The sequence below is a fragment of the Ambystoma mexicanum genome, chromosome 10 (genome assembly GCF_040938575.1).
Source record: "Ambystoma mexicanum isolate Mex_15411 chromosome 10, UKY_AmexF1_1, whole genome shotgun sequence".
NCBI classification, from domain to species: Eukaryota; Metazoa; Chordata; class Amphibia; order Caudata; family Ambystomatidae; genus Ambystoma; species Ambystoma mexicanum.
In genome coordinates, this window is record NC_090932.1 from 1,258,458,349 (window position 1) to 1,258,474,047 (window position 15,699).

At 44.7% G+C, this 15,699-nt stretch overlaps 1 protein-coding gene across 2 annotated transcripts in view; it reads left to right on the forward strand.

Moving 5' to 3' along the window:
• Window positions 1–15,699, forward strand: part of RBM19 (RNA binding motif protein 19) — a 1,396,549-nt gene that overhangs the window by 453,641 nt on the left and 927,209 nt on the right. For both annotated transcript variants that reach the window (XM_069619226.1, XM_069619227.1), the window contains exon 15: window positions 15,057–15,257. In XM_069619226.1, coding sequence (XP_069475327.1) covers window positions 15,057–15,257 — 201 coding nt within the window. The remainder of the gene's footprint in view (window positions 1–15,056; window positions 15,258–15,699) is intronic.

The window sequence follows — 15,699 nt, forward strand, 5'->3', positions numbered from 1 at the left end:
GATATTGTTTGGCTATTGCACTACTTGGGAAAGCCACCATATGTTGTGGTTTAACATCCCTGATGTTAATGTATTCACAGAATTGGATGGAGTTTTTTCCTGAGAACAGGTTTGTAAGATACTGTTCCTTGCTACATTCTAAACATTTTTGTTTAAGACTATTCTTTTTTATGAAAACGGCCTTACACCGCAACATCCTGATCCTTAGTTTTGCTGTGGTCGTGCACCTACAGAAGCCAGACCTGATCTGGCCAGATTGCTGAAATAGTGTCTTGGATTGCTGAGTATAAATGACACCTTGAGTGAATTCTGTGAAGTAGCCCGGGAAGTTGAAATGTGGTGACCACCAGTGTTCGGGTGGTCACCAAATCTTTTGCATCCTGCACTTGGTTCCCAATATTCCTGTCTAACTTGGGAGCTTACACGCTTACTTTATCTAACCCTGAGGCAAGTCCCGATGCACAAGAAGACAACACGAATTTGAAGAAGACTGAGAAGGCTTTGATCCTACATCTTGCCAGAACCAGCCTGATTGCAAAGCTCTACCAGTGTCTGCGGACACCGAAATTCTTACATGAACAGAAGGAACTGATGGATTGGTGCTCCCTTCCTGGACCGCTGTGGGCACAGGGCGTTGATATACCTTAAAGATGCTCTGCTTCCAGAAGAAGTTTTATTGCTCATTGCCTAGATGTGAAGAGGCGGAATCACCGGAAGACCTTGAGCACTGATAATGGATCGAGCCCAAAGCGTATTGTTACACTACCAAACAACTCGGCATGTAAAATGTGTACATGAAGGAGACCTGAACAGTAACCACTTGACTGCAGCTGCATTTACCAATACCAGAACCGTGCCACCAATGAACAGCACCGCTTTACTGTTCAACAGTTCATCTTTCCACTGGCCCAGCCAGTTAATCTGCAGGCGTTCTGTTGTCTTGGATATCACCATCAGAATCTTTCAAGATCAGCACTGTCACTGATGAACTTTGACACATGGAACTTAGGATGTTTTGCAGCCGGTGTTTGCCTATTGTGAATAACAACATTTTTTAAATTTTTCTATTAATTATTAGTGTATGTATGGTTATCAAATGCATCCTTTTACACAATCCAAAAATCAGTCATATAATACAAAAGCAAACAAGTTAATAGCATAATAATTAATAGTGCAGCTAAACTACAATTCATATTATATATTCAATACATTCTACCATAATAAGCACTTTATCTTCTGCAAAAATGTGCAATAACAAAGTTAAAAATAATACAAACTTATGGCGTCACAAACATCGGCTTAGTTTACTTTGTAAAACAAGGTTGCCAAAATAGTGCTCTGCCTCTTGAGTAGCTGGTGCTGGGGAAGGAAACTTTGGCTAGATTCCTGAATATGTATAAACACACATGAAGGTAGAGGGTTGTAGCACTACAAAAAAAACAACTTTCAACATGTCGCAGAGTATCCCTTGCACACACAACCATACCAGCTTCTAGAAAAAATAGTCTTTATTTAGTCATCAAAAGACATGTAACGAAAGAACATGCATTTATAGCATAATGAGGGTAGACACTAAATAATAGGCCTCCCCTTATGGCAAACAGGTCTAAAAAAACACTCACCCCGTTAGGGTGGAAGTTCGCCACGCGTTCAGCTTGTAACACCAAGCTTCCTCAGGCTGATTTGAATCCACGTTCGCAAAACACCATGTTAAATAAAACCAGAAGAGAAACACTCGAGCATTAGGCTCCTCCCCCTCCTCTCTCTTTTACCGGTCATGTGACCGCATAAGGTCATATTCACAGTAATGTGAATTAGACCGCCATGTTTAGATGTCCAAATGATCATTCATTAGTATGTTCATGCATCCTATTGTGTAATCAAATACCCATAAATGGGATGATTGCAAGGTTTGGGGATGAGGACTTTTGTAAAAAAAATGTATTCAAGTGTTTATCAGCGCTAATGCGCTATGTTGTAACATGGTTAAAATTTATCATACATGATGAACATCTAACCATTACGCCCCAAGGCATGGGGTGTTTGTGAAGCCGTGAGACGTAACGTGGTGCAAACAACTCTCACAGTCTCTACATTACAAATATTTCTGTGCAACCTAATGTTGCACTAAATGGCCGAGTGCCATGAATATTGGCTATACCACTGGGCATAAATGCAGAGTTCTGCGCTTTTCCAAAATTTAACCCAGTTTAGACAATAGCAAAAAGCCAAAGTATAATTAGAAAAGCCTTCTATGTTATTTTCCTGAAGGTATCATAACCTTCTAAAGTGCAAGTGCAGTATGACTCATATAACAACTAACATCAGCATATTCATTAAAACAACATCATCAATATCAAAAGTGCTAGTGCAATCATAGCCTCCCTTCTAGCTTGCCAAAATTGCAAAAAGTGCATCATAGCCCAGTTGTGTACCAGAGGGAAGAAACTCATACCTTAATGGTCAAATCTGTTGCTACAACACCTCTATGGTCAATGCCATGATAATGTGCAAAAAGGCATACAAGCAACAGCAGGCATTCTGTATACATGAACTAATGATAAAGTGCTAGTGCATCATTACTCGTTATGCTGAAAGACAACTATAAAAAGCTGTTAATCTAATTCACAACACCATAATCATCTATAACACCATACAAGTGCCAGTGCATCAAAAACTGCCCTACTGACTGGGCAGGCAGGTAAATAGTTGTTAGTTGGATGGCCCATAGAGTCACCCCTAACATATCTGTCACAGAGTTCACTGTAAAAATACAAATAGTTCAGGATCAATATTGAGCCCATGGGGGCTCAGTGTATCGAATTTGCAGATTAAAGATGCCTCAAGTTGTCTTAGCTTCAGTTCTCGATTCCCAGTCTCTTATGTAATAGGACATGTGCAAGACCCACAAATGACATTTCCTTTACATTTCCTGCATGTTTCTCCAGCAAATGTCCTGTCAGTGGGTTAGTAACAGCACCATTTTTTATTGTTCTATAGTGCTGCAGGATACGTAACTTCAATGCTCCTATGGTTGATCGAATATAATGAAGATCACACGTACATGTAATGGCATACACCACACGTTTTGTGATGCATGTCATTTTGTGTTTGTATCTCCATCTCATACAATTAGAGCCAACAAAAGACTTTTTGGATACAAAGTCACACATTTTACAGTTTGCACATTTGCAGAAACCTGCAAGACCTTGTTTCATGAATTGGCTAGAAGACTTGGTTTCAGTAACCACCATACTCGGAGAAAGTATGATTTTTAAGGTGAGGTCCGTACGATATGTGACATTAGGGGCTTCTTCCAACACTTGCTTTAGATCTGGATCTGTTAAAAGAACATTCCAGTGCTTTCTCATGATATGTACTTTGTATACATATCACATAAGGTTTAGTGTCCCCCAAATACTATCTTTACATATTACCAATGATTAATTGAGGCTGCAATTAGTCTAACATTGAAGCCACATAATTATTACATATGATGAGGTTTCGTTTTTCCCGGAAGAGATCTCTAGGTATTTCCAAAAATTAACTATGGCTATAATTAAACAAATCTTTCTACCATACATACATTTGTCCCAAAAGGGTTATCATGTCTCCAGAAGAAGTAACAGCAAACCTATGCAAACCTGTGCAGTAGAGGGACAATTAAGGACAAGATGCTTTAAAGTTTCCGGTTCTCATCTATTATGACATAGGCGACAAAAAGTTTAAACATTTGGGATTTCTTTTCAGATGGCCCGTTATCTCCATTGTTTCCAATAAGTTCAATCTGAACTTCATATATAGCCTTTGAATGGTTTGTGTCCTCCCACGTATTCCTCAGCTTTTGATATCTCCAATATCCAGCTTCAGCTGCTTCGGAAAAATGTTTTGGCTAAGGGCGTCGTGTGTCGATGCAGTTGACTCGATGTCCCTCGAGACCCTCCATCTCGAGGATGAGGTCATCGAATGTATATATATAGCACGCACAGCACCCGTTGGCCTCAGTTTTGTTTTTCGAGTAAGCTTTCACTTCATCAACTATGGCACGCTTCAGATATTTCTTCGAGAATTATCAACAAATGTCTTCGGCTTTGGTTCCAGCAGCCCCAAAGACCGGGTTTAAAAAATTCCAAGACTGCGACGCCAATATGTCGCTGACGGACCCACATCGAGTATGCTTGTGGTGTCTTGGTGTGGAGTACAAGACCTTGGCCTGTCAGAAGTGTCAATCACTGACCGGAAAAGCTCTGAAGGAGCGTAAAGGGAAATTGGCGGTAGGTAGAGTACCCAAAAAATCCCCTTCAACTACCCCGTCGGAAAAACTTTCTTCCGACGAAGCGAGAGACGCCTCTCTTCTAGGGAAGAAGACTTAAAGGTCCAGGTCACGGAGTGGCTTCCACCACTCGTCGCAGATGTTAGGCAGAAACCTGTGCAGTTCCCTTTGGGAACACTGCAAAAGATTTAGGACTACAGGTGTTAGCAGTAAACCCACTTGGTAGCAGTCTGTACCACCCAGATTTACCTGGTAGCTGTGCTTGAGCAGTCAGACTTCCCTCAAGAAGAGTTAGGCAGTATGCAAAGCATACACAATAGGCACTCAGATACAATAATACAAGCCAACACTGACCAGAGTTTTGGTATCAAAGTATAGAATTATTTATTTAAAAACACACTGTTTGAAACACTCCAGCACTCTTATTGTAAAACACTCTAAACATAGTTACTATTATAATATATACAACCCTTATTCCTTATCAGATAAGTCTTAATTAACACCACTTATTTTCAGACAGAGGTGAGCGCTTAACTATAGATGGCACTCCAATAAGTTCATGAAGAAGGGAGGTAAAAAGACAGAATATGGACAGATACACCACTCTAAGATTTAGGAACACTATTAGCAAGGCAGAAGAGCAAAAGTCACTTGTGAGCCAAAGTCCATAGGCTGGGCCCACTCTTAGAGAGAGCAGAGCACAAATGCGCCCAAGATCACACAGTTACACTAGGCTTAGAGTCTTGCAGAGAGTTCGAAAAGAGTTTAGAGAGGCTCAGAAAAGTTTAGCCAGGGTCTCCCAGGCTAACCCAGGTTCGAAAGCCGGGGGTTAAATCTACCCCGTACAGTCGGTGGCAAGGGAAGCCAGGCGGAACACGGTACCTTAAGTGGGAAGGATCCTCCAGCGGTGGCAGTTGTTCCTGGCAGTGGGTGCAAGTCTCGGCGTCGTCCAGGGGAAGAGAAGATCTCGACTTGGAGGAAAGATGAAGGTCGTTGCACTGCCAGGGAAGAAACCAGCCGCAGAGTTTTCCGGTTAAAGGTATTACCCTTTATTTCGCGGTCGTGGTAAAACATGGTATTCCGGTTGCCGGGGTGCTTGGCACAGGCAAGGCGGCCACGAGATGCGTCGAGAAGGCGAAAAGACGGTGAAACTGGTTATCACCACCAGTCAAAGGAAGAAGACTCTCCGGCGGCAGATCTCCTCTGTCGTTGGGAAAAGTGGTGAGACGGTCCAGCAGGGCTCCACCGGTGGTGTCGTCGTGGCAGGTCGGCTCAGCTTCTCCCTCGTCGGATTCATAGGTCCTGTGGCGACTTCTGAAGTTCCAGTCCCCAAAGCCCTGCTTTTATGCAGAAAACCCCCATTCACGCAGCCTAGCTGTCACTCAAACATGCTAAGTGGTGAGCCGGCCGGCTCACCACTTGGGCCATTCAGGACGGAGTGCGACTTGAGTTGCCTAGGCAACTCAGTCCAGGGTGCCTTAATCCCCCTCCACCCCTCCTAAGTACCCCAGACAGAGTGGCACCACTTTGGAAGGCTTCTGTGGAGAAGCCCGCCAAAAAGTGGAACAAAGGGCTAGACTTGGGTTGGAGTCACACAAGAGAACACAAACGCCATTTTAGAACCGAGTTTTGGCAAAAAATACCAACCGGAGAATTAATAATAATTAAATAAACCGGCGGTATGTTCGAGGCTATCGTAATTAAATAAATAAAGGTAGTAGCCTCGAACAATGGGAAATCCCATAGAGAAATATTCGCGGTTGAATATAAAAAGTAGTATCCACTGCCACCAGCCAAAACTCGATCAGGGGGGACGGAGACGTGCCCCCTCGACTAACAGACCCCGGGGCAATCGAATTGCCCCAGCCAGTACGTCCACAATATGATGGTTTGTACTGGTTCTGTTCAGAATTCAAGACTAGTAAAGTCAATGGTGACTTTACATGCCCTGGGAGACAGTAGTCAGTCCCAAGGTATGGAGTCTATACCGGGTGGTCACTATGAGACCCATGTGTTACTGCACTGAGGGTGCTGTGTAACACACATCACAAAAACACATGAAGCCCTATGGAGTAAAAGACCCCATAGCCCATTATACACATCTAGAGTCAAAGGAACACACTCAAATCATGTCCAAGAGTGAGGGTAAAAGAGTCTCACTCTTGGCAGGAGAAAAAATAAACCCCAAAAATCCAGCAAAGCTGCTGGGGGACTCACTAGGTTAGGAAATTCAGCCTAAACAGAGAATTCTCCCTAACAGCGGAAATCGAAGAAAAGGCATCACAAATCACCTACCTCGTCATCCTCGTCTGACTCCTTCCTAGAGAGGACTAGATAATGCCCCGCTAAGGCCTCTACTCCGGCTGAATGGTAATCATTTAGGCAGGAAATGCTCACATTTTTCAAGAGCCAGAAACCCTTGTAAAAAGTAGGCCATGCTCCTACTGTGCCTTCTGAACCAGTAAGGAAAAGGCTTGAGCCAAATCCTGCGTGCCCTCGAGCCTGGGGCAAAGGCCAGATTCCCATTGCGAGCTGTCGAAACCTCAACACAATGAAAAGTAATTGAGGAATCCTTTGAGCCATCGAAGAAATTCCAAGGACAAGTCGACGTCGAAGTCATCGACACCACCAGTGCCATCAACGTCTAAGACGTCTTCATTGAAGACATTGACGACTCCATCGGCATCTGGCTCGAAACCTTCAAAGTCATCAACGCCTTTGCAGTAATTGAGAAAAACTGCACTCCTTTGCCTAGGAAGGATTTCTTTAAGTCACTCACTTCCATTTATGAGGACAATGAACCATCTGATGATAATGATGCACCCTTTGGATTGCGCTATGGCACATCAAATGCCTCTGATAGCTTCATATCAGAAGAATCTAGGTTACGGGAGCTGCATAAACATTTTCAGACAGCCAGTGGAGTGCACACTTGACCAGAGATGGATTTTGGTAAGCCAGAATCAGATGAGCTCGCCTCTTACAGGCAATTAACGACCAAGGTAGTTGATTATCTTGGATGGAGCAGACTTGCCCTCCCATTTGAACAGGATGACCTCATGGATATCCTGGCCAAATGTCCTCAAAAGGATCCTATCCTACCCTTTCATGTCGCTCTACAAAAGAGAGTAAATGCTAATTGGGAAGCATCAGAATCAAGTCCGACAGTCAATACAAATTTGAAAAAGAAATATCGGCCGTCAAGTAGTGACCCTAGCTACTTGTCAAAACCTCAAAGTCTGGTGGCGCAAGCAGCAACTGCTACCTCCAAGCAGGCTTCCTATCCGACCATTCCACCAGATCGGGATGATAAATGTATTGACGCCTGTTCAAGGAAAGTCTTTTCTGCTCAAATCAGCCAAATCTACATGTGCCCTTGCAAAATTCACTTAGACTCTATGGGACTGTGTATCCATGGCGGCTGAACATATTCTCAAAGGGGAGGAAAGAGATGGCTTCTTGGCCATGGTAAAGGATGGCAAAGAGGCCATGTGAGAGTCTCTTCAGTCGGGTTTGGATTCTGCTGATGGCATCAGCAGAGCCATGGCGGCAAACACCATGATACGCAGGTTTGTGTGGTTAAGGAAGTCTGCATTTGCACCGGACGTGCAGACTAGACTCCTTAATATGCCTTTTGACGGGCCTCATCTTTTTGGCAGCAAGGCTGACGAAAGCCTTGAGAAGCTGCAGACCTCAAAGGCGGCATCCAGGTCTCTAGGTGTCACTCTTACGCCTCCAGTGGAACATCTTGGTGGGGTAGATACTTTCACTAGTACTCCTCAGTTGGAAGAGTGAGAGGAATGGCTGGTCAAAGAGGCCAAAGAAGATTCCCTCGTGGTGGATGAGGGAGAGGTGCAAAGCCTGCCCAAGCAGCAGCATCTTTACCATCAGCCACTGCTTCAGTCGCCTCCAAACCTCTCAGAGGACTTGAATTACGACACCTCAGTGGGAGGCAGACTGTCTCAGCATCTAAACGAATGGTGGGGTCTTACTTCAGATGCTTGGGCATTACAAACCATAGCCCAAGGTTACTGCCTCCCCTTCATTCAGAGACTTCAGAATCATCAACCTATAGAGCCATTACCTGTAACTGAGAGGAACAAAGGATGGTATTCTCCATATTTCCTGATCCCCAAGAATGACGGTGGACTGAGACCCATCTTGGACTTTAGCTACTTGAACAAGTTAGTCAGGAAAGGCAAGTTACAGATGGCCACACTTTCTCAGATGCAGGAGTGGATGGTGTCATTGGACCTTCAGGATGCTTATTTTCATCTGCCAATCCATCTCGAGCACAGAAAATACCTGGGATTCGCCATTGGCAGTTCTCATTATTAGTTTGTTTCGAGTTCTGCCGTTTGGGCTGACCTTCGCCCAGAGGATTTTCACCAAACTAAAGGCGGTGGTGGCAGCAAGTCTGAGGAGAGGGGAGATTCACGTCTACCCCTGCCTGGACGATTGGCTGATCAGGGCGCGTTCTCCCGAACAAGCCCTGGATTATCTCAGCTTGACCTGCCACTCTCTCCACAGACTGGGCTTCTCCCTCAATTACAAGAAGTCCCGCATGATACCATCTCAAAAACTCCAGTTCATCAGGACTGTACTGCATACATCCTAGGGAAAGACCTCGCCACCCGAGTTGAGGGCTCAAGACATTCTGTAGATAGTCACCAAATTTCAGAGTGCCCAGCGTCTCCCGGGCCTTCGACTTATTGTGGTGACTCGGCCTCATGCTATCCTGCATTTTCCTGGTGCCAGAGGCTCGTCTGAGAATGAGATCCCTTCAATGGGCTCCCAGGACACCTTGGTTTCAATTCTCGTGCAATATGTAGGACCTACTACAGGTTCCAAACAGGGTCGCACAGGATCTCCTGTGGTGGGTCTACGAAGAAAATATTCTGAAGGGAGAAACATTTTGTCAACCATGACCGGAGATAACAGTAGTTACAGACGCCTCACTCACGGGATGGGGAGCCCACGCCAACGATCTGGCAATCAACGGTCGTTGGTCTCCATCGGGGTCCAAACTGCACATGTACATGTCCTGATTATGACGGACAACACAGTGGCTATGTACTACCTCAACAAGAGAGGAGGTATAGGGTCACTACCACTGTGCAGAAAGGCAATGCAGCTCTCGATCTCCCCATCGGCAGTTCACCTAGCCGGAGAGGAGAACACAGTGGCGGACGCTCTGAGCAGGCAGAGCACAGACTCCCACGAATGGGAACTAGCTCAGGAAGTCCTTCAAGAGATCTTCAACCTTTGGGGAACCTCTCAAGTAGATCTACACGCGACCAGTGTCAACCGGAAGTGCAAACTGTACTGCTCCAGGGAATTTCCCCCAAGAGGAGCTCCAGGAGACGCGTTTGTAGTTTACTGGGAATTTCCACTCCAGTCCACGTCATTCCTCGCATCATCAAGAGGTTGAGAAAGTTCAGGAAATCCATGATCCTAATAACCCCGGATTGGTGCAGGAGGCAGTGGTACACGGACCTTCTGGACATGTCAATCTGCCTTTCGATACGTCTTCCACAAAGAGAGGACCTTCTCTCGCGAGAGGAGGGCGGGGTTTTCCACCCAGAGTTGAAGGCACTCAGCCTTCACGCATGGTTTCTGAGAGGCTGGGGTAGAAGTATTGGGACCTTCCGGATGACGTAATGGAGATTTTGCTTTCGGCCAGAAGGCGAGCAATAAAGTCTTTGTACTGCTGCCATTGCAACACATTCTGCAGCTGGTGTAGGTATAAGAATGTGGACTCTTTGCTATGCAAAACACCAGAGGTGTTCTCTTTTCTGCTGTACTTAGCCAATCTGGGGCTCCAGGTTGAGACGATTAAAGGTTATTTGGTGGCGTTTTCCATCTTCAAGCGCTAGTCTGAGGAAACGTCATATTTTAAAGTACATTTGGTGATACAATTTTTAAAGGGACTTACTAATGTGTTCCCTCCATCTCCTTTCCATGTTCCGGTTTGGGACCTTAATCTGGTTTTAAAGTTTCTTATGTGTGCACCATTTGAACCATTCCATTCATGTCCCTTAAGGCTACTAACATTTAAAACCATCTTGTTGGTAGTGCTAACGTCAGCCCGTAGGGTGAATGAGTTGCAGGCACTATCTTCAAGACCACCTTTTACAGTCTTTTCATAAGGACAAGGTCGTCCTTGGGGTCAAACCTTCATTCCTACCTAAGGTCATATCAGATTTTCATTTGGGACAAAATATAGTATTATCTACCTTCTACCATCCACCTCAGCCTGGCAAGGAAGAGAAGAAACTACACAGACTTGAGCCACGAAGGCCTCTGAGTTTCTATATTTCAAGGATGTCAAAGTTTCATCTGGATGACCAACTGTTTATAGGATACATAGGTTGGGACAGTCTGTAACCAAACAGACCTTGTCCAGATGGATTATTTTAGCTATTACCGAATGCTATAGGCTGGCCTGAAAAGATCCCTCAGAAGTCTTGAGAGCCCATTCCACTAGGGGCATGGCTGGTTCTTCTACTCTGCAAAGACATGTTCCTATACAAAACATTTGTGAAGCAGCCTCTTGGTCTACAATTCACATTTTTACAAAGCATTACTGCCTTGATTCCACCTTAAGTCATTATGGAAGCTTTGGGAAAGCAGGCCTTCATTCCATTCATGACAAAGCTTGATTAAAAAATGTGTACTCCCGCCTCCAAAACAAACACTGTTTTGGGAGTCTATCAAAAGTTGAGGAATGCATGGGAGGACACAGTCCATTCGAAGAAAAAGTTACTTATCCCTGGTAACGTTCTTTTAGACTGGATGTTCCTCCCATGTATTCCTCATCGCCCCTCCCAGCCTACCCCGAGGTAGAATGTTCATGTTTTTGTAGCTTACACTCCTTCAGAGTCCAGTATAGTCTAATCCGCGTGAATGTGGGTAGTTCTACTTAAGGATTACACGAAAAAACAAAATGAAGCCAACGGGCGCTGCGCTTGCTTTATATACCTTCAATGATATCATCTTTGAGACAGAGGCACTGTCACCATTTTGGGTCAATGGTGACCCGTCTGTGCACACCCGCAGCTGTGAGTACAGCCTGGGAGTAAACACTGGGCAGAAAAGTAGGTAGGATGAAACCACTGCCACCAGCCATTCAGATTAGCTTCTCAGTGTAACCAAAATGTTACAGGAGTAGTGAGAAAGGGGCTACTGTGCAGCCACTCGGCACACCACATAAGGGGGGGGGGTGTTCTGCTCTCACAATAGAAAGATAGGAAGGATACAAATAACCCCCATTAACAGAAAGTAAAAAGGGAAGCCCAAAGGGCTCCCAACAACACTGCATATAGAGTGTTGTGTGCTGCAGAAGTCAAAGACAAATGCCGTAAAACTTGGAGGAAAACATGACTCAAAGAATAAAGGTATGAAAAGAGATGCAAAGGGATCCCAAAGATCCATTTGTAAAACCGCTGCCACCGTTCTTTCCGGACCGGCTGATTCAGAGTCCTGCAGGCAGGAGGTGTCACTCTCTCTAGGTCTGACCTGGCGGGATTAACACCACCCGCCTGCAGGTGGAACATGGAAGCACCGGCTCTGTCCTAGACGGAACCAGTGTTTCCATGGTCCCTATCCCCATGGAGCCGTATTGGACTCCATGGGAATGGGGATTTACAGAATTCTGCTTCCGGAATTACCGGGTCACCAAGGTTGTAATGCCCCAGTGATTCCGGCAATCACAGAGGCGGAATGGTATTAAGAGTCCAGCAGCAGCCTGCCGGTTTTTCCGGCACGGCTACCGCCGGACTCGTAATGAGGCCCTATGTTTTAGGAGAATGTGGAAGAGAGCATCACCCTATATAATAGTAGAATAAGGTGAAGATCTATAATATTACAATGAGTAGAAGGGGCACTACAGTAATCCAACAGGCACTATTGGGTTTATACCGAACATCATGCAAAGACCAGAGCAAATTCGCTTTCATACTGTGTGCTCACAATTCTGGTCATGGATAACCATTAAAATAATCATCCAAATTCCTTTATCCACAGAGAAGTACTCAATGATTCAAATGATTTCAAAACAGTATTTTTTAGTAATAGAAGAAATGTAGTAATTTAGAGAATAAAGGCAGCGGCTGGCTCAGGGAACCAGCTGGGGGATTGACCTAATGGAGGGGGAGAAGGATTAAAGGGACAGAGGAAATAGGAAGGTGTGGGTCTTAGCGTGAGATCAAGAGAAACGGAGGAGGAAGAATGGTGCAGAGGAGCGTGGAGGAGGATTGCTGAAGGAGTGTGCAAGGTGAGGTATTGGTTGGAGAAAGTGGCACTTGGTTGTGAGTGTGTGTGCAAGGAGTGAGAATGAGGCTAGCATACAAGGGAATGAGTGTAAATGAAGGCAACTGGCAGAGTAAAGAAAGGATGACCGGTAGGAGGTGTGGGTGGTGTAGAGTAGTAGTAGTGTGAGAAAGGAAAGTAATAGTGTGGAGGACGGAGCATAGTATTGTGGGGAGGGAAGAGTAGTAGCGTGAAGAGGGAAGAGTTGTATAAGTGTGGAGGAGAGAAGAGTAGTGCAAAGGGGGAAGACTAGTGGTAGAGAGCAAAGGGGAGTAGAGCGAGAACATCAGAGGCACAGAAGGGAAGAGGGAGAGATGGACTGTGGGAGGAATAAAAGGAGGAGAGTAGAAGGAAGGGAGAGGAAGTATAGAACATCAGGGCGAGGAGTAAAAGGGTGTTGAATGAAAGGACCAATTGGGACCCGAGTGTGTGGAAGGCACCTATTATTGTACTAATTGTATTGTGGGACCTTAATTAGGTTTTCACCTAGATTGTTCCCAGAGAGGGACAGAGAATTAGGCCATCATGATCAGTCAGTCAGTGAATGTTTAGATAGTAGGGGTTTACCAATCTCTAGAAACCAACTTGGTATTGAGGACCGGCTTGGCTATGGCGAGAACTGACCACACTAAACGTGAGAAAGAGAATGGGGAGGCCCTTAGTGAGCCCCTTTCAATTGCTTTAATAAAAACCCTTGAACCTTCTTCGAGAGCAGGTGTGTTCTTGAGGCCTTGTGACGTTACTATAGCAGAAGTCTACTTTGTGATAGTTTCAGCTCACATCACCGAAGCTGTACAGCTGGTATTAAGAGTCAGGCACATTCACCTGATGTCACTAGCAATTCTTGTTTGTTATGATTTTTGGCTAGATTTTAGAGCATACAACTGGCTGTTGCGCTGCATATCTGGAACCCTGAACCTCGGTCCCCTGTGGGTCCCACTGATTTTCAGCTCTCCCAGTGACACTAACTGCTAGGTTCCCACACGAAAGACCGTGCAGAAACTCTGTTTTGCAAAGTTAATTGGCTGTGTAACCTGAATTGCCTATTTTTACCTGCACAGACTAACTATTTTAACTAATCTATTGTGTAGCCTTTCTCTCATTGAATGTTATACAGAGTTATACAGTACCTTTAACCAGCATGCTCCCCTTCTGCGAATTTGGCCTTGGGCTTGAGGTATACTCTATTGCCTATTGTGGATAAGTCTTTCTAACACCCTGAACACTAGGCTGAGGAAACCCATCCTGAAAACCTGTTTCCTACCTTTTGTCTCTGAACATTAGCAACGAGAGGGAAACCGTCCTAAAATCTCAAAATCTGCAGATAGCTGCTTCACATTAATCACTGTAGGACTGACAAGAAACTACGGAGAATGGTTCCTTTTCAGGCTGTCATGGAGAGAGCGCTTATTGCCAGGAAAGCGGAAGAGCTGGAAGAGCTTTGCAAAGCATGGGTGCTCAAAACCAGTGACCTAATCAAGGTAGAATTTCTGGCAGAAACTTGGACGTTTCAAGATGGAATTTTGCAAGAGCCGGAATAGAAAGAAGTGAACATAGGATGCTACTTGCATCACTGTAGATTCAACCTTCTTACCTACACCGTTGCTATGTCCAACTCGGCAGAAAGAGAAGCCCTTTGCAACAAATAACTCAAGCTCAACATCCATGGCTGAACAGGTACAATCTGAGAGCTAGATAGAGAAAGGCTGAAGCTCTGGAAGAGGAATTCAATCTTGCAGAGAAAGAGAAGAGCTGAGCACATCCAAAGGCGCTAAAGAAACTTAAACTTGAATTAGCCAATTCTACAAACCTTGGCACCACACAAAAGGCCGGCAATGGAGCAAACCTGCATTTCTCTTTCCAGAAAGCTTTGGTAGGCGTGTATGTTGGTAGTTTTGATATTTTGTCTTAGCATCTTTTTACTTTGCGTGCTCTATACAGATCATGAAATATGAGTACATAACAGCCTGCTTACTTAGTTGTTTAACTCAGAATTAAAATTACGCACATTTGGAAAAATGCTATGTGTAATATGCAGACACATGAGAAAGGACTGTTGACTCATGGGTACTAGTGTAACAATTGTCAGTAAGAAATGTATGTACAACACAGTGTGATGAAAATCAGTGCAATATATAATACCACTGCTTTAAATAGTTTAATTTGATTATTTATTGGCAACATCTGGCCTTCTAGGAACTTCCCAGAGATACAGTTTGAAGACAGCGAGAAAGCGTCTCTAGGTCAATTTTGTGGTATATTGGAAGATAGATCTATGAGGATCTTATTGCTAAAATAGCAGTGTTGCTGCAGGGTGGCATCGAGTTGTGGCTGGCTGAGATGTGTGGATACCTAGCGCATGAATAGCAGAACAAGGACATTGGCACTGTAGCTCTGCAGCAGTTTGGTTTGTGCTGAAGCCTCCAATTTCATTTTCATTTGAACTCTTATTTTTGTTTCTTCCTTTCCTCAGGCTGCTGGAGAACGCAGTAAGTCTGTTATTTTAGCAAAAAACCTGCCTGCTGGTACCAAGGCATCGGAAATTCAGGAGGTGTTTGGCCGCCATGGGGACCTTGGGCGGGTGGTGCTCCCAGAAGGAGGCATCACAGCTATTGTGGAGTTTCTGGAACCCACAGAAGCCAAACGTGCCTTTACTAAACTGGCATACTCAAAGGTGAGTCCATTCTAGGCCACATCTATATGCCTACCCCTAACCTTATAGTTTTATATCCTTACTAATATATTCACATTTCTCAGGTTGGCATGTACATCGTAAAGTATTTATTCTGCTCTTTCTTTTATCACAAAACTCTCCTTTTAATACACTTAATGCCCTTGCAGTAATACATTGGTTTTTTGTGCATACATTGTGTTCAAGGCAAAAATGCCACCATAGTTAATTTGTAGTTCGAGGGTTGTAGTGTCTGAAAAATGCATGGTCTTTAGCTATGGGGATGGTCTCACTCCTGATCTGTGCGCAAGGTACCGCAGCATGCAATTCTTAGAAAGTGTGATGAAGTCACATGCTTAAGACTGAGGAATGGGACTAGAGGGAACACGGGGGCCGGGGACCGCCACCTGCTCATCGTTTCAGGCCGCAGAAGAGGTATAAAGTG